The sequence below is a fragment of the Zingiber officinale genome, chromosome 1B, assembly GCF_018446385.1.
Source record: "Zingiber officinale cultivar Zhangliang chromosome 1B, Zo_v1.1, whole genome shotgun sequence".
Classification (NCBI taxonomy): domain Eukaryota; kingdom Viridiplantae; phylum Streptophyta; class Magnoliopsida; order Zingiberales; family Zingiberaceae; genus Zingiber; species Zingiber officinale.
Window position 1 is genome coordinate 126,322,337 of NC_055986.1, and position 23,270 is coordinate 126,345,606.

At 37.8% G+C, this 23,270-nt stretch overlaps 4 protein-coding genes across 6 annotated transcripts; 2 read left to right on the plus strand and 2 right to left on the minus strand.

The window, feature by feature from the left end:
* Positions 1-8,936: 8,936 nt before the first annotated feature.
* LOC121996626 (36.4 kDa proline-rich protein-like) lies at positions 8,937-9,800 on the plus strand. Of its 2 annotated transcripts, none has more exons than XM_042550685.1 (2): positions 8,937-9,477; positions 9,574-9,800. In XM_042550685.1, exon 1 carries the CDS (start codon positions 8,975-8,977, stop codon positions 9,446-9,448), a length of 474 nt encoding a protein of 157 aa, XP_042406619.1. In that variant the 5' UTR covers positions 8,937-8,974; the 3' UTR covers positions 9,449-9,477; positions 9,574-9,800. The 2 variants fall into 2 exon arrangements, with proteins under 2 accessions (XP_042406619.1, XP_042406695.1); XM_042550761.1 differs by having other exon boundaries at positions 8,937-9,459.
* A 230-nt stretch (positions 9,801-10,030) lies between these two features.
* LOC121996757 (NADPH-dependent aldehyde reductase 1, chloroplastic-like) lies at positions 10,031-11,178 on the minus strand. The gene is made up of 4 exons (XM_042550882.1): positions 11,041-11,178; positions 10,576-10,952; positions 10,126-10,484; positions 10,031-10,053 (listed from the first exon to the last, which is right to left on the minus strand). Exons 1-4 carry the CDS (start codon positions 11,167-11,169, stop codon positions 10,031-10,033), a joined length of 888 nt encoding a protein of 295 aa, XP_042406816.1. The 5' UTR covers positions 11,170-11,178.
* Positions 11,179-11,705: 527 nt separating this feature from the next.
* On the plus strand, positions 11,706-14,850 carry LOC121977785 (Golgi SNAP receptor complex member 1-2-like). The gene is made up of 6 exons (XM_042530210.1): positions 11,706-11,950; positions 12,031-12,221; positions 13,029-13,118; positions 13,195-13,266; positions 13,380-13,509; positions 14,510-14,850. The coding sequence occupies exons 1-6, from the start codon at positions 11,842-11,844 to the stop codon at positions 14,605-14,607; spliced, it is 690 nt and encodes a 229-aa protein (XP_042386144.1). The 5' UTR covers positions 11,706-11,841; the 3' UTR covers positions 14,608-14,850.
* Positions 14,851-14,914: 64 nt separating this feature from the next.
* LOC121977767 (kinesin-like protein KIN-7C) lies at positions 14,915-23,113 on the minus strand. Of its 2 annotated transcripts, none has more exons than XM_042530195.1 (14): positions 22,951-23,113; positions 22,223-22,473; positions 21,770-21,859; positions 21,590-21,690; positions 21,382-21,495; positions 21,227-21,308; positions 21,085-21,152; positions 20,927-20,992; positions 20,708-20,832; positions 18,089-18,416; positions 17,566-17,667; positions 16,635-17,492; positions 15,489-15,817; positions 14,915-15,390 (listed from the first exon to the last, which is right to left on the minus strand). In XM_042530195.1, exons 2-14 carry the CDS (start codon positions 22,455-22,457, stop codon positions 15,069-15,071), a joined length of 2,820 nt encoding a protein of 939 aa, XP_042386129.1. In that variant the 5' UTR covers positions 22,458-22,473; positions 22,951-23,113; the 3' UTR covers positions 14,915-15,068. The 2 variants fall into 2 exon arrangements, with proteins under 2 accessions (XP_042386129.1, XP_042386135.1); XM_042530201.1 differs by having other exon boundaries at positions 22,223-22,796.
* Positions 23,114-23,270: the final 157 nt, after the last annotated feature.

Consider the following 23,270-nt stretch of genomic DNA (forward strand, 5'->3'; position numbering starts at 1 on the left):
GGGTCGCTAAAGAAAATCGTCAGGAAAGCAAGAAAGCAAGAAAGCAAGAGGAACAAGGAAAAGCTCACCAAGCGAAATGGAGAAAAGAAACAGAGGTCAAGAAACCACAGGAAATGCGGAGACAATAGGTCAAGAAGCTTACTAGATAGGGAAGCGCTGAGGGAGAGGAGAAGCTGGAGATTGGAGCACTAAACGAAGGATCGCCGGAGTGCTAAACGCAAAGTCGCCGGAGCACGCGAACACGAGAGCGGTAGCAATGAAACAAAAGTCGGTGTGGAGACTTTATAAAGACTTGGCTCGGCCAAGCGGAACCGTCTGATCTAGGGCGCAGGAATCGGGGCGCACATCCGACTGTTGAATTCAAACCGTCAAATGTCATATCAGCGGTTGTCACCTCGGACGTGCGCCGACTGCGCCAATGACACGTGGTGTCGTCCCACAGGATGGCATTTAATGGGCGTGTGTTGGGCCTTAATGTAAAAGATTTTCATGCATCACGAGGAGATGCGGACGGCGTCAACATTAGCTGACCGACTCGCATCCCTTCGAAATCGGTGGGGAAAAGTATCCAAGATACTAAGTATGAAGACATGAAGCACCGACCGGGGAAGAAAGAGCAATCCTACGGGGACCGAGCGGGATCCAACCCATCTGTCAGCCGACCGGCCAACTACTCGCCAGGCTATTCGTCCAGTCAGTCGGACTTTTAGCCTCCTTCGACTAGACTTGAAGGGAGGGCATGTGATCCGGTGGTAAGGGGGGGCCCACCCGACAGGAGGTCAAAGTGGTCAACACGCGACAAGCCGTTCAACCGGGCGGATTACTTTCCTGGTCAGCAGGAGGAATGGCCGACCTAGCATTTCGACAGCTCGGCCTGATGCCGAGTTTCTAACGCTCACAAGGAAAAGCAGGAAGAAACGGAAGCCGAGCGACCATCCCGCTCGGCTAACAGTAGATGCGACATTCGGCCGAGTGGGCATCCGCCTGAAGGTCGTCAGCCGACGGGCCTATGCTCGGCCCGGGAAAGGTACTAGCTGAGCGGTTCCCCCGCTTGGCAAGGGAATGGCGCTAGTCGAGCGGTTCCTCCGCTTGGCCCAGTAAAGGACAAAGGGAGCAGGTGGCGAGATCTTCCTAGGAACCAGTGTCGCCGACAAGAGGCATAGCCAGCGGCCTGGTCGGACAGAGAATCGTATGGTGGAAGCTTCCACTGTCATATCAGAGATATGCTCGTGCTATTAAGGTAGGGTGACAGGCATGCTTTTTTGACACATCCATTCCATGTATGCTTTGAGGAGTGTGCATGCCTCGGGGAGCATGCACGTGCCTCTGGGGAGCCCTATATAAGGATCCCTATACTTCGACGGAGGTATGCTCACTTCATTACTGTAGCTACAGTTCTCGCTTCTTTGCTCTACATCTTTCTGCCGGAGATTTGACTTGAGCGTCGGAGGGTCGTCACTGGGAACCCCTCCCCGGCTCGGCGTTGTGTTTGCAGGCTCACGGCGACAAAGGAGCTATGTCTTGGGAGTCTTTGACCAGTCAACAGGAGCACCACATCCCCAACGTCCATCGACTCAACACTCGGACAGGATCAACGGAGAACCTTATTTACATAAACTAATTGTGTCTTCTGGTGGTTTGCCATCTGACATAACTTTTATTGCGCCTGAATCATCAACTAATGTTATTGCAATATAATCAATGGTTCACGATGCAATGAATGCTGCAGTTGATTATTCCAATATAGATGAAATACCAACACCTGAATATCAGTAACTATATGAAATGTTAAAGGCTAGTGAAAGATAAGTGTGGAAAGACACTCCCTCTGGTCATTCCTAACTATCAGCTACTGCAAGGTTATTGAATATGAAAGTGGAACATCATTTTTTAGAAAGATGTTATGATGACATATGTCAATTAATGTTAGAGTTGCTTCCTGATGATAATATAATAATTGATAATTTTTACAGTACAAAGAAATTAGTTAAATGTTTAGGTTTGTGTGTAGAGAAGATTGATTATTGTATGATATTTTAGAACGAAGATAGCGATATGAGTGAATGCAAAATCTATACACACCCTTGTTATAAGCATGATACTCACATACCAGGGAAGAAGAAAAAATTTGCTTGGAAAGTAATGTATCATTTTTCGTTAACTGCTAGACTTCAACGCCTGTATACATCTGCTGCTAAAGCTTGCCACATGATGTGACATCATGAGCATGAAGGAGGTATAATGTGTCATCCTTGTGATTCCCTTGCATGGAAACATCTTGATATTGTATTTCCCTCTTTTACAATGGAACCATGTAATGTGAGATTGAGACTTACCGCAGATGGATTTCAACCATTTGATCAGTCGGGGCAACAATATTCATCTTGGCTAGTTATGTTAACATTGTATAATTTACCGCAATGGATGTGGATGAAAGATAAATTTATATTCCTTACTGTGCTAATTCCTGGTTCAACTAATCCTAAAGAGAAGATAGATATTTTCTTGTAACCTCTGATTGTTGAATTGAATGAATTATAGAATGTAAGGTCGGTGACTTATGATATTACAAGTAAAACTAATTTTAGATTGCATGCTGCATTATTATGGACAATCAGTAATTTTCCAGCATACTTAATATTGTTGAGATGGAGCACGGCTGATAAATTAGCATGCCCACATTGCATAACAAATTCTGATGCATTTGCATTACCTTAAAGTGGGAAGGTAATCTTAGTTTGATAATCACTGTAAAATTTTACCAATTGATCACCCTTTTAGGCGTAATAAAAGAAATTTTCTAAAAAATATTGTAGTCAGAAAACTTCCTCCAATTCATGCTTTAGGTGAACAAATAATTGAGCAAATAAACAGTTATAGATTTCTACCAGTATCTCAATTTGACTTTAATGAGATAAATAAATATATTGTTAGGATGTGCAAGTGTGGTTGGAAGAAAATGAGTTTTTTTTAGAGTTGTCATATTAAAAGTATTTACTTATTGGACATAATTTAGATGTCATATATATTGAGAAAAATTTCTTCAATAATATCTTCAACACTGTGATGAACGTGTTTGGAAGAACTAAAGACATTGCAAAATCATATGAGGAATTAAAAGAACTAGTTAACAAACCAAAGTTGCATCAGGATGAAACAACAAATAGATTTTCAAAGGCTTGCTATACATTGGACAAAGATAGTAAGCAAACTTTATGTAATTAGTTGAAAGAAATCAAATTTCCAGATGGGTATGCCTCAAATATAGCTCGATGCGTGAATATGAACAAGTTAAAGATGTTTGGAATGAAAAGTCATGACTTTCATGTATTCATGCAAAGACTTATTCCAGTAGCTTTCCATAACTTACTTCTTTAAAATATTTGACAAACACTCACAGAATTGAGTTTATTTTTAAAAATTTGACAGCGAAGTGTATTATGATGGATTATATGCTTCAGTTAGAAATAGACATTCCTCTCATATCATGTAAGTTGGAGAACATATTTCCACCCAGTTTCTTTGATTTAATGGAACATCTATCAGTACATTTACCATATGAGGTATAAATAATAGGTCCTGTCCAGTACAGATGAATGTATCGATTCAAACAGTTTTTAAGAAAATTAAAGAATAATGTTTGTAACAAAGCAAGAGATGAGGGGTCAATATGTAATGCTTATTTTGTTGAAGAAGCATCTTCTTTCTACTCCTATTATTTTACTGATACTATGCAAATAAGACATTAATTGCAAGTGTCCTAAAAATTCTAATGATGCTTCTCAGTCGACAGACCCATCAATATTTTCTATTTTCAAGTTTTCTGGTAAGCCAATGGGTGCATCGCTTTCTAGATGGTTAATCCAAGAAGAATACCATGCTATAAGAACATAAATACTCTTAAACTGTAAAGAGGTTAAACCATACATAAAATAAGTTAAATTCTCTAGTTAAACATTTATCCTCCGTTTAATCATTTTACTTGATATCAGATTTTTTTATATAATTACCTATTTTCACAACTTGTACGAACAACAACTATATCTACAAAATCTATCAATTGGTGTAAGTGATGTAGCTTCAAAGTTAGAGACTGAATTTGCATTATGGTTTCAAATATATGTAAGTTAGAGAATATGTAAAAATTTTTAGTTCATATCTATTAAGAAGTGTCTTAATTTATATCATAACTATTTTATAGGTGAAAGACCGTAGAATATCAAATGTATAAGATGATATAACAATGAATATTACATCAGGACCCCTCCATAAAATAAAGGTGTACTCTGGTTACTATGTTAATGACCTCAAATTCTACGTGACATAATGAGATTCACGAAGATTAACCTATAATTCTGGTATTTGCATTCAAGGATCTATGGGCAATAATAACACTGAGTTTGATTACTATGGTATACTTGACGAAATCATAAAGATTGAATATCTTACATTACCTATAAAGAGGTGTGTATTGTTCAAATGTTCACATTATGATCCGACCCTAAGAATAGGTACCAAAATACATCTAAATTATAATTTAGTTGAGGTTAATGCAAATAAAAGTTTCAACAAGTTTTAACCTTTTATTTTCCGGATATAAGTGGATCAAGTTTTCTATCTTGAATATCCTACGAAGAGAAGAAGATCTAGTGAATGATTGTCTATTTATCAAATCAAGCCTCGCTCAACCATAAAGATGTCAAACACAATCATTGCTCAAAACCATGATACATTTCAGAATGATGAAGTGGAGAGACATTCAGTTGATTCACAACTCCAATCCATTTTTAAATTACTTATAGATTTTATTGTTGCTTATGAGGAGATAGATGATGGAGAGATGTCCAACAGTGAAGATTTTGCTGAACTAATAGATTCTAGTGATGAGGACTTAGAAACTGTTAATGTTGATTAGTCAAATGTTAATAATAATTATTGAATATTAGCATTATCGTTCATCAAGTTATGCTTCCATATGATTTTATATTTATATTATCATGTCAATCAACTTTATTATGATGTGTTGTAATATAATTTAGTAGACATTATTATAGTTGAGCAGTAGGCAGTAGCACTCCGTAGCTACAAGGTTCTACGAGTTGTTGGAGACTTGTAAGTATTTTTTGTTATTAACAATTCAAGTTCATATATCACTTACTTAATAATATTTCTTATACCCTAATTATTTTTCTTACATGTTTACGTCTGATGGTCATAGAGTTACCACATATATCATGAGCAAATTCAAGGAACGAGTCTACCCTTTTGGTATTGCATGGAGGCATGTAACCCCGAAGACGAAGTTTTTTTATTATAACGAATTTGTCATAAGTATACATAATATGCTTTGTATTATGTAATACATTGATCCTTTAATATACTAAAGGTTTAATTCAACTTATAATTGTAGAAAAGATATATATGGGAGAAAGGTCAAGAGCAATAATTTAAAGATACTTAGAATATTTATTATTCTAAACTTTACAGAAACCTTCTTTATTATATGGGAAAGAAGGGCACCAAGCCAGTGTATGCGCCAGTCGAGATATGGAGTGCATGGACAACCACCTGAATTGTAGAAAGGTATCAAGCAAATGTTGAAAAGGCTAGAGAAAATAGAAATAAAGAGTCAGGTGATCCGAGCACCGAAATGGCTATGCATACGTCAAGTTCCAAATCTATTATTGAGCATGTTATGGATCTAATAAGTTTAATTTAAAGTTAAATAAGTAATTTGTATTTATTATTAAATTTATATAATTTTATCCTAAATTACTTATATATCTAGGAACGTGAACTAGCCCGCCAACTTACTTGTATGAAGGTCTTTTTTAAAACTCACAAGAAGAAGGATGACACATTTGTCGATACTAGATCGAAGGCTATATACGTAAGATTATTACTTTATTATATTTAATTGTATCTATCTTGATTAACTTTAATAATTATGATCAAATTGAATAATATTCATATTATATTTTTCTAAACAGGATCAAATGCCAGATAAAGTAACTCAGACATCTCAACCACCAGCAGAGTGAAGGGGGGGAGTCATAGTCTCTATCCATTGAGGTACTAAATGAGATTTATTATGATGTTATTGGTGGACGAACAAAAAGCTCCAACCTCTACGATCTTGGCTCTTAGACGAAAGTTGCATTTGATCGTTTGAGGACTCTTAGGGATCGTGATGGTTCCTCTTCTTATTATGAGGTACATTTTTTAAGATAGAAAAATCAAGAACTGCACACTTAAATTGCTTTAATGGATAAGAAGATGGGACAATGGATGACTGCTGAGATGCAAAGGAGAGCTGAGGAGGATCGGAAGCGACGTGAGGATGATGATGCTCTAATGACTCATATGTGACAGTTCATAACTAATGTATCCCCACTACCAGTTCCATTTGATTTTGATTCTCGATCCATCAAATCCTATTGATTAGTTTTTTCTGAGGTTTGTTCAACTAAAACTCATTTTTTTATTATACATAAATTATGCAAAATATATTTTCCATACAAAGATTGGTTAATTTATAAATATTATATTACTATATGTTTCAGGAGTCCAAGCCTATCTATTGACATTGATAATCATCATTTTTTTTATCCATATATCAAAATTAATTATACATATATATGTAATATTTTTATTTATACGTAAATATGACTTTCTACTATAGATTTTTATATTATTATTTTATATATGGATGTACTATTCGGATTATGGATTATGGATCATGGATCATGGATCATGGATCATGGGTAATGTAATCTTGTTCTATTACTTTGTTTTATGAATATTTTATTATTGGATTATGTTTAGATTTTTTTATTTTAGATGATTGTGGTTGTTTCTATTATGGATTGTGAAATATGTTTGTATTATGAAAATGTGTTTATATGTGTCGATTATGAAATGTAATTATATGGATTGTGAATGTTATCGTTTATGATGGTTCATTTATATATGAAAATTATAAACAAGACATGACCTTATTCAAGTTTATTGATTTATTTATTTTTTTAAAATCTCGATGGAATACTGAAAGATTCATCGATTCTGTCAATAAATATCAAAATGATTTACCGACAGAATCGGTGATTTCGTTGGTAAATTCTAAAGGGATTATCGACAAAATCGTGTATTCCGTCGATAATTCCTTTATAAATACATCGATGGAATATATTATTCCGTTGGTGATATTTACTACGGAAATAAATTTCTGTCGAAAAACACCGACGGAGTTTTTTTTCCATCGGTAAATTATTTTTCGATGAATTATCTCTCAATAAAATATTTTTCATCGTAATTCCATCACTAAACTCCTATATCGGTGGAATTACGATGGAAATTTTCGTCTATAAAACTGTTTATTTTTATAGTGAAAGATGATTCCGGCGGAATTATGATGGAAATTTTCGTCTATAAAACTGTTTATTTTTATAGTGAAAGATGATTCGTTTACCCTAACATATCCGTCAACCCGCCCCCACCAACAAACTCCAATTGTCCAAAAAAAAATGATAAACCTAGTTAACCTATTGACTATCCCTAGGATGACCGATCTAGCCCATGGAAGCTTCCACCGACAATCATGATAAATTGGGAAGTGTGCGCGGTGGTCAGCCTAAAAGTCCAGTATCCTTTGGTTGCGCTCTCTATTTAGAAGAAAAATTTCTATAAATATATTATAACTGGGGATCGAACCATGAATATCAGTGTGACAATATGAGGAGCATATCTCCTGGTCTACTTTTTTTTAGACTAGGGGATAAACCACTTGTAATTGTGGCCAGATTGTGACTGCGATCCGACTGTAATTGGTTATCATCCCTCCCTGGGTTCACCGTTCCCACCAGATTATAGTTTGGGTCGGAGTGGCCGCTTAACGCCCAGCAACCTGGACACTTGCCCACATTCGATAGGGAGGCCGCTCGCTCCGACTCAAACTATAATCTGGTGGGGAAGATGAACCTAGGGAAGGATCGTAACTAATTACAGTCAGAATCATGACCACGATTCAATCATAATATGAGTGGTTCATCCCTTGTCTATTTATTATTTTTACCAAGAGATCAGGAGAGAACAGTATAAATAAAAAAAATAAAAATGATAATCTCAGTTAACCTCATTGATTATCCCTTGGATGATCGATCCGACTCCATGAAAATTTCTGACCGGTTATCAAATAAATCGAGAAGCGCACAAAAGGTCAACCAAAAGTCCATATCTTTCATTTGGAAATTTTTTTTCTATAAATATATTATAACTGAAATTTAAATCATGAATACTTGAATGATAATCTAAATATTATCACCATACCATAACCCCGGGACAATATAAACCCAGCTTCATCAGGTGGCTCGTACGTAGCTTTCGGGAAGAAGCCATCTCGAGCTTTGATTAAAAAAGCAATTTATTTATTACTGTTTTTAAATTCCTTCAGCATCTGCTCAGTAAAGTGGGTTCATGTAAATTTTTTTAAGGATACTTCTGCATTCTGCTCTTAAAAAAAAACAGCTGTAACTTGTGCAACGACAAAAGTTGCAGAATCACGTGTTTCCTTCGAAAGCTGCACCATCACGAACTCACTTTTAATTTTTATTCCTTTTTATTTTCCAACATGATAAATTGATATCCATTCTGCCAATCGGAACTAAAATCCTGTTTGCACTTGCTGCACTTTCCTGGATCCACCACTTTTATTGCTGCTCTACATTTTTTCATCATTTTATTTTTTTTCTTTCTATTGAACACAAAATTGGTTTGCCCAATTAGCTGAGCTTCATATGTTCCAGCAGTAAAAATCCTACAATTCAGCAGATAATTTCTGAAAAATTACCATTCTCTGCACAATTCACAGTAATAAACACGTTCATCTAGAGACTTCGAATGATAACTGAGCTTATTGTTATATATATACACTGATACATAAACAGCAAGCAAAGCAGAGTCGTTCCCAGCTTCTCCAATGGCGCCGCCGGCCAAGTCACGAGCGGCATCCCTCCTCCTCATGTCTCTCCTAATCACTTCCGCCGCATTCCCACCGCTGGCATCGGCCTGCGACACGTGTACGACCACACGCCCCAAGAAGCACCATCCCAAGCAGCGCTCGCCCCCGGAGGCCACTAGTCCGCCTGCCGTCGTCCCTCCACCGGCGGACGACGGCGACCCGGCGGCGAAGTGCTCGGTGGAGTACATTCTGAAGCTGGGGCTGTGCCTGGACGCGCTGGGGGGTCTGGTGCACGTGGGGCTGGGCCGGCCCTCGGAGAACGCCTGCTGCCCGGTGCTGGAGGGTCTGCTGGAGGCGGAGGCGGCAGCGTGCCTCTGCACCGCCATCAAGCTCAGGGTGCTCAACCTCGATATCTACATCCCCTTGGCTCTCCAGTTGCTGGTTACCTGCGGCAAGGATCCTGCCCCCGGTTACCTCTGCCCTCTCAACTGAAAGCTTACGGTGTAATTCCCAAGATTATGGCAAGAATTTTCATGGTTTAGAAGATTGATTAATTAGGTGCTGCTGGTTCTTGTTGTATTAGCTCGTGAACAATTCTTGTTTCCTGTTTTTTCTAGGTACGTAGAGCACTCCATTACCTGTGTCATCTGAGTGCTCTTGCATCTGACGATGAATGGATTATGCGGTGTGGCAGACGCATTTTAGCTCGATTCCACTGTGTTTTCTTCTGCAAGTGAAAGATCTTATTTATCAAGCAAACTTTCCTCTTGCAGCATGTCTGATCTACAGTCATGTTGGATTTGATTAAAACAAGCTAAAATGTGTTAATCCTGTATTTTCGTCAGAGTTACTTCTGTCTTAGATAGTATCTGTTTTGGTTTCAGTATTTTTACATCTGATAGATCCTGCAAATCGAGCTAAAAATATTCCAAACTCTCAATTTCACTTTATTCATTTCCCTCCATACATGAAAGTGTCTATTTAATAACTGACTTAACCAAAAGTCCAAACTCCGGCCTTCGCTTTACATTCTTGATACATCAAAAGCAACCGCCAGCAAGTCCCATTTTGACTTTAACCGTTGACTATGACGCCTCCTGTATTCACAATTTTGAAGTCTATAGAACAAATATAATTTAGACATATTATTAGTAATATTATGAACGTACCGTTGGGGTGGATGACTTGTCCAGTGATGTAGGCAGCATCCGGCGTCGACGCGAGGAAGACATACGACGGCGCAACCTCGATCGGCTGCGCCGCTCGGCCCATCGGCACTCCCTTCCCGAAGTTGGCCACCTCCTCCTCCTTCATGGACGAGGGTATGAGCGGCGTCCATATCGGACCCGGTGCCACTCCGTTCACCCGAATCCCCTTCTCCGCAAGGTGCAGCGCCAGCGCGCGGGTGAACGCCACGATCGCGCCCTTCGTCGCCGTGTAGTCCAGCAGCTGCTTGTGTCCCTTGTACGCGTTCACTGACGTCGTGTTGATGATACAGCTACCTTCCTTCATGTGTTTCAACGCGAACCTTGATTCGCCAAATCAAGAACAATAATTGATCAGCCCAAATCAAATTATTAATTAGGCCGCATGATTGATCATAGTCGGCGAGGGCTAACTTTGTGACGAGGAAGAAAGATATGATGTTGGTGCGGAACATCCGATCGAGCTGCTCCTCGGTGATCTCCGTGATGCAGGGGCGCTCGTACTGCTCCGCGGCGTTGTTGACCAGGATGTCGATGCGGCCGTAGGCGTTGACCACTTCCTCCACCACCTTTCGGCAGTTTTCCTCGTAGCCGAGGTCGGCCGGCACAGCGATTGGATCCTTGGCGCCGTCCCTCTTGCTCTTCCGCAGCAACTCCAGCGTGTCGTTCGCGTCCTTGTCCTCCTCCGACTTCAGGTACGTGAACGCCACCGTGGCGCCCTCCTGCACGAAGCAGTGGCACACCGCACGTCCGATGCCGGAGTCGCCTCCGGTTACCAGCGCCACCTTCCCCTGCGAGTCGCATCAGTATTGATGCACCAACAATTACAAAATAATAATTCGTATAATTTTTAGAGAGGGAGATGGAGTCCGAGAGAACTTGAAGCTTGTTAGCGGGTTTGTAGTCGTCGCTGGTGGCCTGAGGAAGGGGATCCATGATATGCTCCTTTCCGGGTTGTTTGTCTTGCTTCTGAGCGGGGAAGGTGAAGGTCTGACCTCCGGAGGCCATTCTGGAAAACAGAGAAGGAGTGGCCGGCGGCGATGAGAAGGGTGGTCTGGCTTTCAGGTACTGTACGGAGGAGAAGTGGAGCAGAAGCTTGAGAGGGGAGCGTGAGGAGAATGAGATCGTAGCCCTGAGCGGGAAGGGCATATACAAGAGAGAAGAACATGGGAGTGATCGAGAGAGTGGAGGTTTGCTATGTAAAGGGAAGGGAGATTGAGAGGTGGATGCCAAGTGTTATGTGAGGGAGACGTGGCGGGATGCTACGTTTACGTGGCAATTTATCAAATTCGCGAAGCAGCCACGCGTCAACTGTTCTCGAGTCAAGTCAAAGTGACCGTGGCTAGATCAGAGATGTTAACAATATTTTCCAAATTAATTGACACAATTTATTTTACTAAGTATATTTTTTTTAAAAAAAAAAAATCGTGGTGTGTTGTATGTGTACTGTGTTGCCTTATAATAAAGGCCGAAGAGGCGAAGACTAGAGGCCGCCTGGCCCGCCTCATGTTTTGCACATACACCCTCTTTAAAATTTGAATTCGCAAATTACCGTCCGTCGGATTTTGTTTTTTCTTTGTGCAAGATCGAGAAAAAAAATGTGAATCTGGAGGAAGGAGCGAACTCCAATCGCCATTGGAAATTCTAGGCGAGAGCTAGCGGAGTCGCGATCTGAGAATCATGGCGGTCGCAGCCTCGCCGGCCGGCGACTGGGACGAGCTGCGGAGAGAAGCACGGCGGATCGAAGGCGACCTCGACGTCCGCCTCTCCTCTTACGCTAAACTCGGAGGTGGAATTGAACACCCCCCTTCTTGCTCTTCTATTCCCTTTCCTCTTGTTGGTTTTTATTACTGTTGTCATCGGTCGTAGGTTATTCGGATCCGAAGAGCCCTGCGAGCGATTCGCAGTGGAAGTCGATGGAGATGGAAATCGAGACTCTGCTGGCGAGGCTGACGGACGTCAACGAGGCGATGAGCAGGTGCGCCGCTGCCGCCTCGTCGACGACTTCTGTGGCCCAAAAGCTCACCAGGCACAGAGACATCCTTCACGAGTTTGCCCAGGTCGGATTCTATGTTATAGAGCTCTAATTACTCTTGTTCCTTCTTGGATTCCTTGCTTATTAATATAAATCGAACTTTCTAAGAAATGTACCTCCCTTCTCCCCCTTGTTTGTGAGTAGTGTACTAGAAGAAAAAAAAGATAAACAAACCCAATGATTTTTCCTGGGAGCGAGGATAGATATGCATTTATTCCTTTACAAGAAAAATGGTCAACATGGGAGTGTAGCTAACTATCATGGCATGCGCGCCATAGGGAAGTTGCAAACAAGAAAAGTTCTATGTTTGGCTTAATACATAATGGCACTCAAAGCAAATAAGAAAAGTTCTATGTTTAGCTTAAGCAATGTTGTATGTTGGAAATAAGAAAAAGGATCAACATGGGAATGTAGCTAACTATCACGGCACTTAATACATGAAAATTATGTAGAATCCCTTTTCTAGTAAGACATTGACTCTGTATGAGAAATACTTGGATGACTGGATTCTCATTTGTTCAGCTTAAAATCTAATGCTTGTGGATTTCTTTGAGAAAGTTGCTCAGTCAGTGACTTTAATGTACTTTCTTATAATCATTATTTTTATTTATTTAATCTGCTTTCCATGGAAATCATGCTATCACATTGAAATATTAGTGTCTAAGAATAATTTTGTCTCAAAATGAAATTTGATATTTGTATAGAATATGAATCTTGTACAAGAATATACATTATTACTGACCAGAACGGTAACTGTCCTTCAGTCAGTTTCGTCAGTCCAAAAGGATTAAAGTTTGCACTGAACTTCACATATGACTTTTTGCATTAACAGGAGTTCAAGCGAACAAGGAGTAACATACTGTCAAAAAGGGAGCATGCTGAGCTACTTACATCAGTTCGCAATGATATAAGTGAATACAAGGTTTCCTTCTAGTTTAAACTAACTGGATTCATGATTCTACTTGTGCTCTTAGCTAACCAATCAGTTTAATGAGCAGGCTGCAAGCAGCACACAATCAGCACCAAGTTTACTGAGAGAGCGTGCTGCTATACATGGAAGTATTTCTCACGTAAGTGATTTTATGTGATATTCAAAATGGTAGTAGCAAAAACGTGTTAAATGCTTGTATCCATTTTCTGTATTGGTGTCGTAAGTATTCAAAATGTTGTTCTTCATTTTTAGATTGATGAGGTGACCAATCAAGCGGAGGCAATAAGGGGTGTATTGGCAACTCAAAGAAGTACTTTCAGTGATATTCAAGGAAAAGTAAAACAATTGAGTGACAGATTCCCCATGATCCGCAATATACTAGGTCTTTCTCTTCTCTCAACCACTTTATATATATACATTTAGCTAAATTTGAAGAACACTTTGAACTATTATGCTTGTTCTGGAAATGACCAATATGGTTAAGAATTACGCAACACCACAACACATAAATATGCAGTAAGTGGTACTGATTTCCAATATATTTTTTTATTATCCCGACACTATATGGGCTATAAATTATAGAAAACTCTATGCTAAAATAATAATTTGTGTACATCAGCTGATAAAACTACATTATTCAAGAACTAGATAAAATTATATGTAAAATGAGATCTTTTAGATTTTAATTGATTACAAACCTAAATTAATGGGATTAAGCACATAGATGTCAGGTAAGATTGTATTGTATGTATGTATTGTCATCAATATCAATCTTTTGTATTCTATTTATGACTTTAGGAGAATTCTGAATATAGGATATTGCAGATGATGAGATGAAAGATTTCATGTTTTAAATTCTTGACAATTTAGTGCCGATCCAAAAACAAATTATTTTGTGTTAGATAATTGCAAAATATTAAATGGAACTTACACAAACCTAGTATTTGATTCTTAATTCTAAAATGGATAATTTGCCTTTACATCAGATTTACAAGTTAAACCAAAAGAACGAAATATCCCTGACCACTTCTTTTTTCTTAATCATGAGCTATTTGAATATCTATTCTTTATTTGTTTGTCTCTTATTTATCATCCATTCATTCGACTTGTTTCTTTTTTTAGTTTTAGTACTAAAGAATAAATTCGTGAAAGATATATGACTTAGTTTACTTGGGTGTAAAAATAGGAGGGAGGAGTGTGAACAAATCACGTAGGTATCATGGATTGCTTGCATACATTCCTGTGTTACTTTTCCTCTTCCCCCATTTCCCTTCCTAGTTATCTATTTAAGCAAACCAAGCCTAAGTGTGATACGTAGGCATTGATTACTAATTTTTCTTTAGACGAGTTAATGATATTTCTGTTCATCTTATGTTTTTCAGGAATGATAAAGAGGAAGAAATCCAAAGACACCATAATTCTCTCCGCTGTTATTGCAGGATGTACATTATTTCTTATCCTTTACTGGTTCTCCAAGTGACTACCTATAATTGTGGCTTGCAATCAATTCAAAATGTTAGCCTCTAAATCTATTGTGACGATTTAGTGGTCTCTGAATTATGGCCTCGAGGAGCAATCTTCCACAGGTGTCCATTTGCAAGTTTAAGCATATATATTAGTTCCCAAGGGAGGATATGTTGTTGCAAGTTCTCAAATAATTTTGGGATTTGATTGATCGACAAATACATTTAGTAATGGAGTAAAGATTTTCGTGGACAGTAAAGTGAACTTCATTGGCCAGTTTTATTCAATTTGTTGATGTTGATTTACATGTATCTATCTCAAGGTTCGCTTATAAGAGTTGAACATTTCATATTGAAATTTTGTTCAAACTTCAATCATTATTACAAACTCTATCAGGAAAAAGAAAATTTGAGGTATATTGAGGAGGGAACAAAAGATACTCAACTCTAAACTGGCAACCGGAGTACATTATTCTGCTTACTTTAGATAAGACAGCCCATTTCTCCAACTGTTGAATCTTCGATTAGATTTTTGAGGTGAGAATGTAAGGCCAAACATTTCTTTGAGGGCATGCCCTTGGTCTAGAAGTCCAATTAAGCTTGCCACAACAGATGCACTCGCCCTGACATGTTCGAGGTCCTTGGGTTCTGACCATAGGCGCCAAGCAAGCTGCATTCTTCTCTGCTTTGAGTCTAATGCAATTCCCCATTTGACATAGAGGCTGTCCCTTTCTGCAGTAGACAAACTCTTTTGCATCTGCCTGCAAAGCATGTCTCTTTCGCGTCGAAGCAACCTTAAGCTGTCAAAGCGGAATCGAACCTTACTTCAGTAACAATCACAATCAGGGCTATGTTTTCACAGAAACAAGAGTGAAAAATGCAACATTTTGAATGTAACCTTGGTGGGGAAGTGGAACTTTGACCAGCTGTTGATGCTTTATCAATGTTTTTCCGAGATAGAGTGCTCTTTAAAAAGGATAATCTCCTTGATTCCACTTCCATGTAAATAGAGTCTGTTGGATCACCTGTGAATAGCATGTAAAAGCAAGTCCTATGAACTAAGGACACATTACACTCATGCCAAAGCTCAATTATCTCTCGCTGGTGCTTCTCAAATTCCCTGGGCCATTCAGAAGGGCATTGCAATGAATCTAAAGACGGTGCCAAATTGAGAACCTTGCCGGTGTCCTCAGCTCCAAAATCTTGAACCTCATTCCTTTTAGTTTTCTGACATCAAGCAAGATATTAATGGGAATGAAGAATATTAAGGATACTTGCTCCACCAATTGTTTAAACTTGAAGTTCAAATGCATGGCTATTTATGAATATTTCAATATTAACAACACCCGTATTTAAGTTCCTTTAGCGTCAAAACAAAAACAAAACAAAAAAAACAGTATGAAGTGAACATTTGATGTAAAAGGAAATTCATGAGAAAATTATATGACAACCATCAAGGAAAAATCTGACCCAATATTACTCAGACAAGGGTACGAGCATCTATACAAATCTGAACATCTGACAAACCTTCCTTAGAAGTGAGGACACAAGCACGCGACAAAAAAGAGTCTGAATTTTAGGTGTGGGTACAAGAACACGGCAAAGCTTAAATATTACAATTATTAATTATGATATTATGTTATTAAAAGAGTAGAATATTAACAAATTATGATATAATCTAATATAAAACTAAGTGTTAGTACTATTAAATTAATATTTCCTTATATTTAAAAGTATTAAGATCCTATTAATAGTATCATACTAAAAAACCAATAAAACAACAAATAATAGCAAAATAATAATTGTGTTGTATTTACAATATCATATTATAAAATTGATATTATTAATTCATCCGTAACACAGTATGCTATTTTATTACCTAGCGTATTAGTTGATGCATAACGATAAGAAATATTAGGTGAAAATAATTTCGTCTCTGGTGTTGGTCTGAGTGACGTATTCTATGGAGGACTATTTTGTTAATAGACAAAATCAGCGGCAAGAAAGAATAAGATTAGATACTTATTCAGTATGGATAGCATACCTGATCATTGAAATCTTTTCGAAAATAAACTTCATTCATCTCATTGACTTGTGCATGGCCAACCACCAATCTGTCTGCCTTGACACTGGAAGCATCTTCTGAGTTCAGTTTCTGTGAACTAAAACGTGCTGTATCTATGGAAATTTGAGAAACTGTTGCTGACAGGTTTTTGGTATTATCTCCAACGTCCAACGCAAGCCATTTCTTTTGTAATCCCTGAGGTCTTCCAGGGAATTCTTTCAGAGATATATCAGGTGGTGTATTAGCTTCTTGGAGCCAAATTGAAGAGCTCATCAATGTTGATCTACAACTTTTACTTCTACTTAATGGAACACCTCTAAAGCTTTGTTCTTGCCATGTTGAACACGGAGAGGATCCATCTGGATATGCTTTCACAAGGTTGATAAGTGTCTTCTTTACATTCTGAAGATGCTGCTCTAATGTGACAGGATCATCATTTGTTAATCCCTGATCTAGTTGTCCTTCAGGCTTATGATTAAAATCTTCATGCTCAGGAGTTCTGATATTAATTCGTTGGAGACTGTTGCTTCCTTCTGCCAACATGGACTCTGATTCTTGGTGCACAAGTTCACCATTCACTTCAATGCAGTGGACATCCTGACAAAGTTCCTCAAATTCTTCATCACCTTGACTCTTGGGTGACTCAATGAAGTCAAGATTTTTAACTGTGTGTCTTAGTGATGATGTTACATGGGTTCCTGTTTGGTTATACTGATTTTGTGAATTTACACATTTCAACGAGGCAGAATCAATACTGAGATTATCAGAAAGCTCAGATGCTGAAATTAAATCATCACACGCATATGTTTCATTGACTGCTGGGGTTTGGCTTGACTCCTGGAAGAAAAACCAAAAATAAATCTAGAACGTAGTTTTAAGTTTCAATTTTCAGATATAAGAATATAGTTACCCATATTTTTGAAGGATCCTTTTGGATAATTTGCAGCAAATCTGCCATGCGAAACTGGGCTATATCGCGTTGCTGGATCAATTTCTTTATCTCACACTCCAGCTATAAAATATGGATTATAATGTCAGTTGATTTCTAAACTTGTAGAGAACTGAGAATATCATAATTATTCTACTACGTAATAGCAAATTGAAATATAGATGGTTTGTTCATAAGTCAATAGAAAGTTACAAAATGGTACCATTTCCAGTCCACCTGTTCATGATTGATAAATTAGGCAAAAGTGACTGCGACCATATTTTATATATTATTCATCTTAGATTGACTAATATAATCTCTATGGGGCTCCATGGAAGGAAAAAAACATCCATGCAACTGATTCTAAGCAGTTCAGAGAGAATATAGTGACTTACTCTTATGCCAAATAAGAATTACAGATATGAGATATAGTGAAGTATAAAAAGTATAGATCATGCAAGAACAGTGAATTTTTAGGTCAAGTGAAAAGAAGACCATTTCTTGCCTTTTTAATATGAAGATCCTTCTCCCTCAGCAATGTTTCAACGCTTGGAGCTATTCCTGAATATTTCATTTCACTCTCCAATCTTGCAAGTTCTTTTTGCAAATGTTTAACTAATGCCTTATCTGACATAACTATATTCACTTGTGCACTGGTAGCAACCTCTTTCGCACAACTAGCAAAAAAAAGAGTGTTTCTGGATTGCTCAATATGGCTTCTTGCAGGACTCATTGTGCAAATAATGGCAGTTCTTGAATTACCCCCCAATGATGGTTGCAATATCCGTGTGAGCTTTGAATCTCGATATGGAATGTGCCCATTTCTTCCCTTACTGTGCAAACCAATTGCAGTGGTATGAACAATTATAAATTAATAAAAGAAGAATTGTCAATCTTCAAATCACCTTACATCATCAACTTAACAGGAAAAAAACTCCAGACTATTTCTAAGTACTGAAAATAATTTAGGTATGACCAAATTATGGATCATAGATCATTTAACCTCTAGAAATCATTGAGTGTCCAAAAACAGATTGTCAGCTTCCATGCAACTAGTGGTGCCTTCAATCCCAACATATTTTAGTATACCCAAAGAATCATATACATCATCTACATGCACTTTGAGAATAATGATAATGCACAAAAATACAAAGTTATTGAACACCAAAATTATTGTCACATGGCTGTTGACTTGTGCCTTTTGGATTATTTATCTTTATTTTTGAATAAGGAAGAGAATGCTTGAAATAATTGTAATTTCACTGATCTGATTCACTATGGTTCTTGCTATCCACATAAATCTACTAGTGGGAAAGACTGACTGCTAATTTTTGTTCCACTGCATGTCTGCATCAATATGACACATCTCCTGGTCCACTGAATTAACCAACCAGGTCATAAAGGAGCTTTGTTCAACACTTTTAGCTCCAACCAATCTCTTTATAGTCTATTGTATTACTTGAAATGAATAGATCATAATAGTTCAGTTACTTTGGATTCCAAGGTCCAGAAAATTTGCTGGATAGTTTAGAAAGGAAACATGCAACTCCATAATCCAGGAAAAAAAATTGCTGTCTATCCTCTCATCCACAGTGGAGTTATGTTTTTTCCACATGCAACTCCATAATTCCTACCTACTTGTTTGGATGTTTGCTCATTTCATACTATTTTATCCCTTCCAATGTTTGCATATGAGAGTATAGACCTTTTGTCACATGAGATTCTGTACCACGAACCCAACAAAAGGATATTTTTGTCTTTAGTGATCTAGAGACCAATCATTATAAACTAGGACAAGGCATATTATGACATCGATTTATCTAACTATTCTATGATATGGTCGAGCAAATGTATTGTCTATTTTGACTAGTATACACCTATTTAGTCACAGATGCCTCTTTTGCTACCATGTAGCATTTTCAGGGGAGCTGCAACTATTTCACCACCATGATTCAAATGTGTTTTCTATGGAGGGCCCCTTCTGTACAGCTGTCAGATTGGTCTGGATCAGTCTCAGCCACTATAATTTAAACTGAATTTGACAGCTTAATCGATTTGCACCAGATCCAATGAATGTACAAGGTCCCTCCTCCATAAGGATTTATATGGAGGGTCCCTCTTAAGAAAATACCTTCACCTCCATAATTCCTCTGTCACCATTAATAATAACTTAAGCCTAGAAGAATCCTAGATATATCAGATTTTGTCCATTCACAAAAAAAAATCAATAGATATTAAATCTATGAACGAAATTTAGGTTTCGTCACAAGTCAAACATGCTGGTAACGCAAAAAGAAAGCTATACATATTAACTAAGGTGCTTAGGTGCAGCCATCTCTATACCTTAGTATAGTAGATGATACAAACATTATTTTGCAGCTAAAAAATTTGCAAAGCCTAACAAGCCAGGCTACTGATAATTGTTATCACAGCTAATAAGTAGGAGTAACTAAGGTGTAGTGCATGTAGTGGTTAGGAGGATACAAACTTAGTTTTGTTATATTGTCAATTGATTTTATCTAGTTCTTTGGCCATCATTGGATCATTTGTCACTGCAATGTAACAGAGATAATCTTTTAATACTACAGATAGATATTGCTAAATGGTAGTGCCAAATAAATGAGGTTAGACCTTGAAATCATTGATCTGTATAATCTTTTGGGTTTGGATCCATATGTTTATAATAGTTCTGTTTGAGAGCAGATTCCTAGCAAATAGGTTCACAATCAAGAAATAGTTTAACAAAATTGGTAGTACTAAAATGCCCGGGGAAAAAGATAAAAATGTGTTTTTCAATAACCTAATTTCAGGTGATAACTTGTAAGTAGTAGAAAATGCATGAAAGAAAAAAGATTCCATAATTAGTAATTGTTTAAAGGCAACCGTTTTCCACATTAATCTATCTAACAGAGATCTGCTCCCTATTAGAACAGACAATAACAATAAAGGAAAACTATTTTTTCTCATCAGCTCAGAAAATACATGAAAAGTGAGTCAATAAGCACGAAAAGGCATACAAATTAACATGATAAATCTCAAGCAATTCGAAAAAGATATCTTCGATGAATAGGTACACACAAAAGTACAAAGCAAGGAAAAGGCTGAAAAGAGAAGGTCAGACAACCTCAATTTGCGGATAACAGATCCAAGTGTCAGCAAGCTTCGATTTATGTGGCAACCCTCTTTAAGCCTGGTACCAACTGATAGTGCCTGAGATGCACGTTCACTTCCAGCTAGATCAACAAAATTCTGCATGCAACAAATAGATAAAACTTACCACGAATCTCCCTTTAACACACATAACAATAACAATATAAACAGAAATAAAAAAATATCAGCCTACCACACTAGCTACAAGCATGGCCGAGTTGTGTTTTCCCAAAAACTCCTGTGCACAACTTTCAATAGTCTGCAGTGATAATGCATCACAGGAAATACAATATGACCTTCCAAACCAGAAAGTGATTCCGTTTAACATAATTATAGAATAAGAAAACAGACCAGTCGGAGAATTTGATGAGATCTGGAGCTTGTTTCATTTAGAGAGGTTTCTCCTATCTTTCTCTGAGCTAAAGAAAAATGAATCTTGAAGAGTTAAGTACATCTCAATAAGAATATCCTTAACAAACTTTATATTGATTACCTTCACACACAGAAATTAGTGCTTTAAGGTGGTTCCAGTCCTTTAATATTTCCTCTGTAAGTTTCTCAATTACTGTTCCTTTCTGCTAAAAACATTTTATTTTCACTTTCAAGTCTATCAAAAGTAAAACAAAATATACAGATACAAAATTTCACCTCTGGATCATCTAAAAGCCTAAGGGGATAAGAATCTGTACTTAGTAGATCTTTAACAGCCTCATTGTAAATCTCTATAGCTGAAAACTTCAGCACAAATGCTCTCTCATTATGCTGCAAAATTCAAACAAAATATGAAGGGCTACTTTTTGCACAGTAGAGGAATTCAACTAGAATATCAGTTGAATCATAGCAAAATTGGTATTACCTTATGTATATATTCATATATATCTAGTGCAGTGCATTCAGTTATGCCAGTCATTGTGTATGTTTTTCCACTGCTTGTTTGACCATAAGCAAAAATAGTAGCTGGAAAGGATTACATGCACTTATTTTAAATATGCTTTAGCATATGTGGGAAAACAGAATGATACAACTGTATACTTACCATTAATCCCACTAACTACAGAAAGAGCAACTTCTTTAGCCCCTTCCTCATACACTTGTTTGGTGGTGCAAGCACTTCGAAATACTCTGTCTATTAGCAAGAAGTATAAGGTGGAAATGGAAGTTAATATAAAAGTACTTTATTATTGACTGTTCCAGCAAAAAGGGTGTCCTCTGAAAAGAAAAAAAAAGACATGACTTGTACCCAATATACTATACGGATTCTCACAAGTTTGAGAAATTACGTAGCCAAAAAAAGTAATGCATTAGTAATTGAAATTGGGAGATCATGTTGCATAACTAAAGATTTTTCACAATTGAAAATCTACAAGGCTTGTGGCCTTTGGGAATACTCATATACTACTTCAGTGTAATACAAAACTACATCAAGTTCACCTGGAAAATATATGAGATCTAAAATAAATGAATAAAAGAAGAAACGTTTTAATCTCACCAAATGTGTAAGCTGTGGGACTAATTGACCGCTCAGATAGATTGTTCCTGAATATAATTGTTGTGTCATTGATGCACTCCCAATCACAAGGATCATTCATCGCCACCTCCTTCTTGCTCAGAGGCCTCAATCGCACTGAAACAAAAATCCTCTCCACCTTCTCACCACCTCTTTCTCCAGCAGTAGCCTCCATCTTCTCCCACCGAGCCAGCTCCTCTCCGCTAACTGACCCCATTCCTGGCCTCTAACTCCTACACCAATTGCAACAAGCCACAAATGTATATATGCATATAAAAACAAGTGGTCGCCGAACAAACAATAATATATTGCCCTATCATGATTCACTCTCAGCTCAAGTTGAAGTATCCTGCGAGAGAGGCAACAGATCAAGGCTGTCGAACTACAAAGATTCCATTTTCCCTCAAAACTATCATCTTCGGTTCAGATCATCAAAATCTGAGATCATTATGCTCGAACAAATGCCGGCTTAAAGAATATAAACAAGTTTTTTGAAAAAAAAAATGTTTGGATAGGGTTTTGTGCCAGTTAGATCTGGACTGCCAGCTGATAGAAGCTATCGCACAAGAACAACAAGAGGCATTTGACATAAATGGCGCAGCCGGGGAGCATATAGAGCAGGTATTTGCAGGCACCCAAATAGAAAATAATCAAATACATTTTCCTCCTAATGCAGCTGCCAATTGAAAGAAGAGCTTAGCCGAACGCACCGAAGAAGAGGTTCTAGGGAACCGGCGGCGAGAACTAGCGACTGGAGTCGCCTCCTCGGCTCCGCCTCCTCCTCTCCCCTGCGATCTGAAGCAGCAGCAGCGGCCGCCGACGCTGCCTCGTCTTTTAAAAAAGTGAGTTTACTCCCAGGCTTGTTTAGAGCCGTTTGATGTTACATCCATCCAAAAATATATTAAGGAATTGTTTCCAAATCCGTCCGATTTGATCGATATCGTATTTATTTAGTTGACCGTTGTTTTCTTAATAATAGAAATAATAATAATATGATTGATAATCAACAATTTAATAGTTACTAGAAGTC

Coding starts and splice junctions, on each gene's coding strand:
- LOC121996626 (XM_042550685.1), top strand. CDS start 8,975: ATGGCGCCGCCGGCCAAGTCACGAGCGGCATCCCTCCTCCTCATGTCT.
- LOC121977767 (XM_042530195.1), bottom strand. CDS start 22,457: ATGGGGTCAGTTAGCGGAGAGGAGCTGGCTCGGTGGGAGAAGATGGAG. Junction 21,153..21,226: donor ACTAATTTCTGTGTGTGAAG/GTAATCAATATA, acceptor ATTTTTCTTTAG/CTCAGAGAAAGATAGGAGAA. Junction 18,417..20,707: donor TCTGTTATCCGCAAATTGAG/GTTGTCTGACCT, acceptor TGGTTTGCACAG/TAAGGGAAGAAATGGGCACA.
- LOC121996757 (XM_042550882.1), bottom strand. CDS start 11,169: ATGGCCTCCGGAGGTCAGACCTTCACCTTCCCCGCTCAGAAGCAAGAC. Junction 10,485..10,575: donor TCTTTCTTCCTCGTCACAAA/GTTAGCCCTCGC, acceptor TGGCGAATCAAG/GTTCGCGTTGAAACACATGA. Junction 10,054..10,125: donor ACAAGTCATCCACCCCAACG/GTACGTTCATAA, acceptor TTGTGAATACAG/GAGGCGTCATAGTCAACGGT.
- LOC121977785 (XM_042530210.1), top strand. CDS start 11,842: ATGGCGGTCGCAGCCTCGCCGGCCGGCGACTGGGACGAGCTGCGGAGA. Junction 13,119..13,194: donor ATGATATAAGTGAATACAAG/GTTTCCTTCTAG, acceptor TTTAATGAGCAG/GCTGCAAGCAGCACACAATC. Junction 13,267..13,379: donor TACATGGAAGTATTTCTCAC/GTAAGTGATTTT, acceptor CTTCATTTTTAG/ATTGATGAGGTGACCAATCA.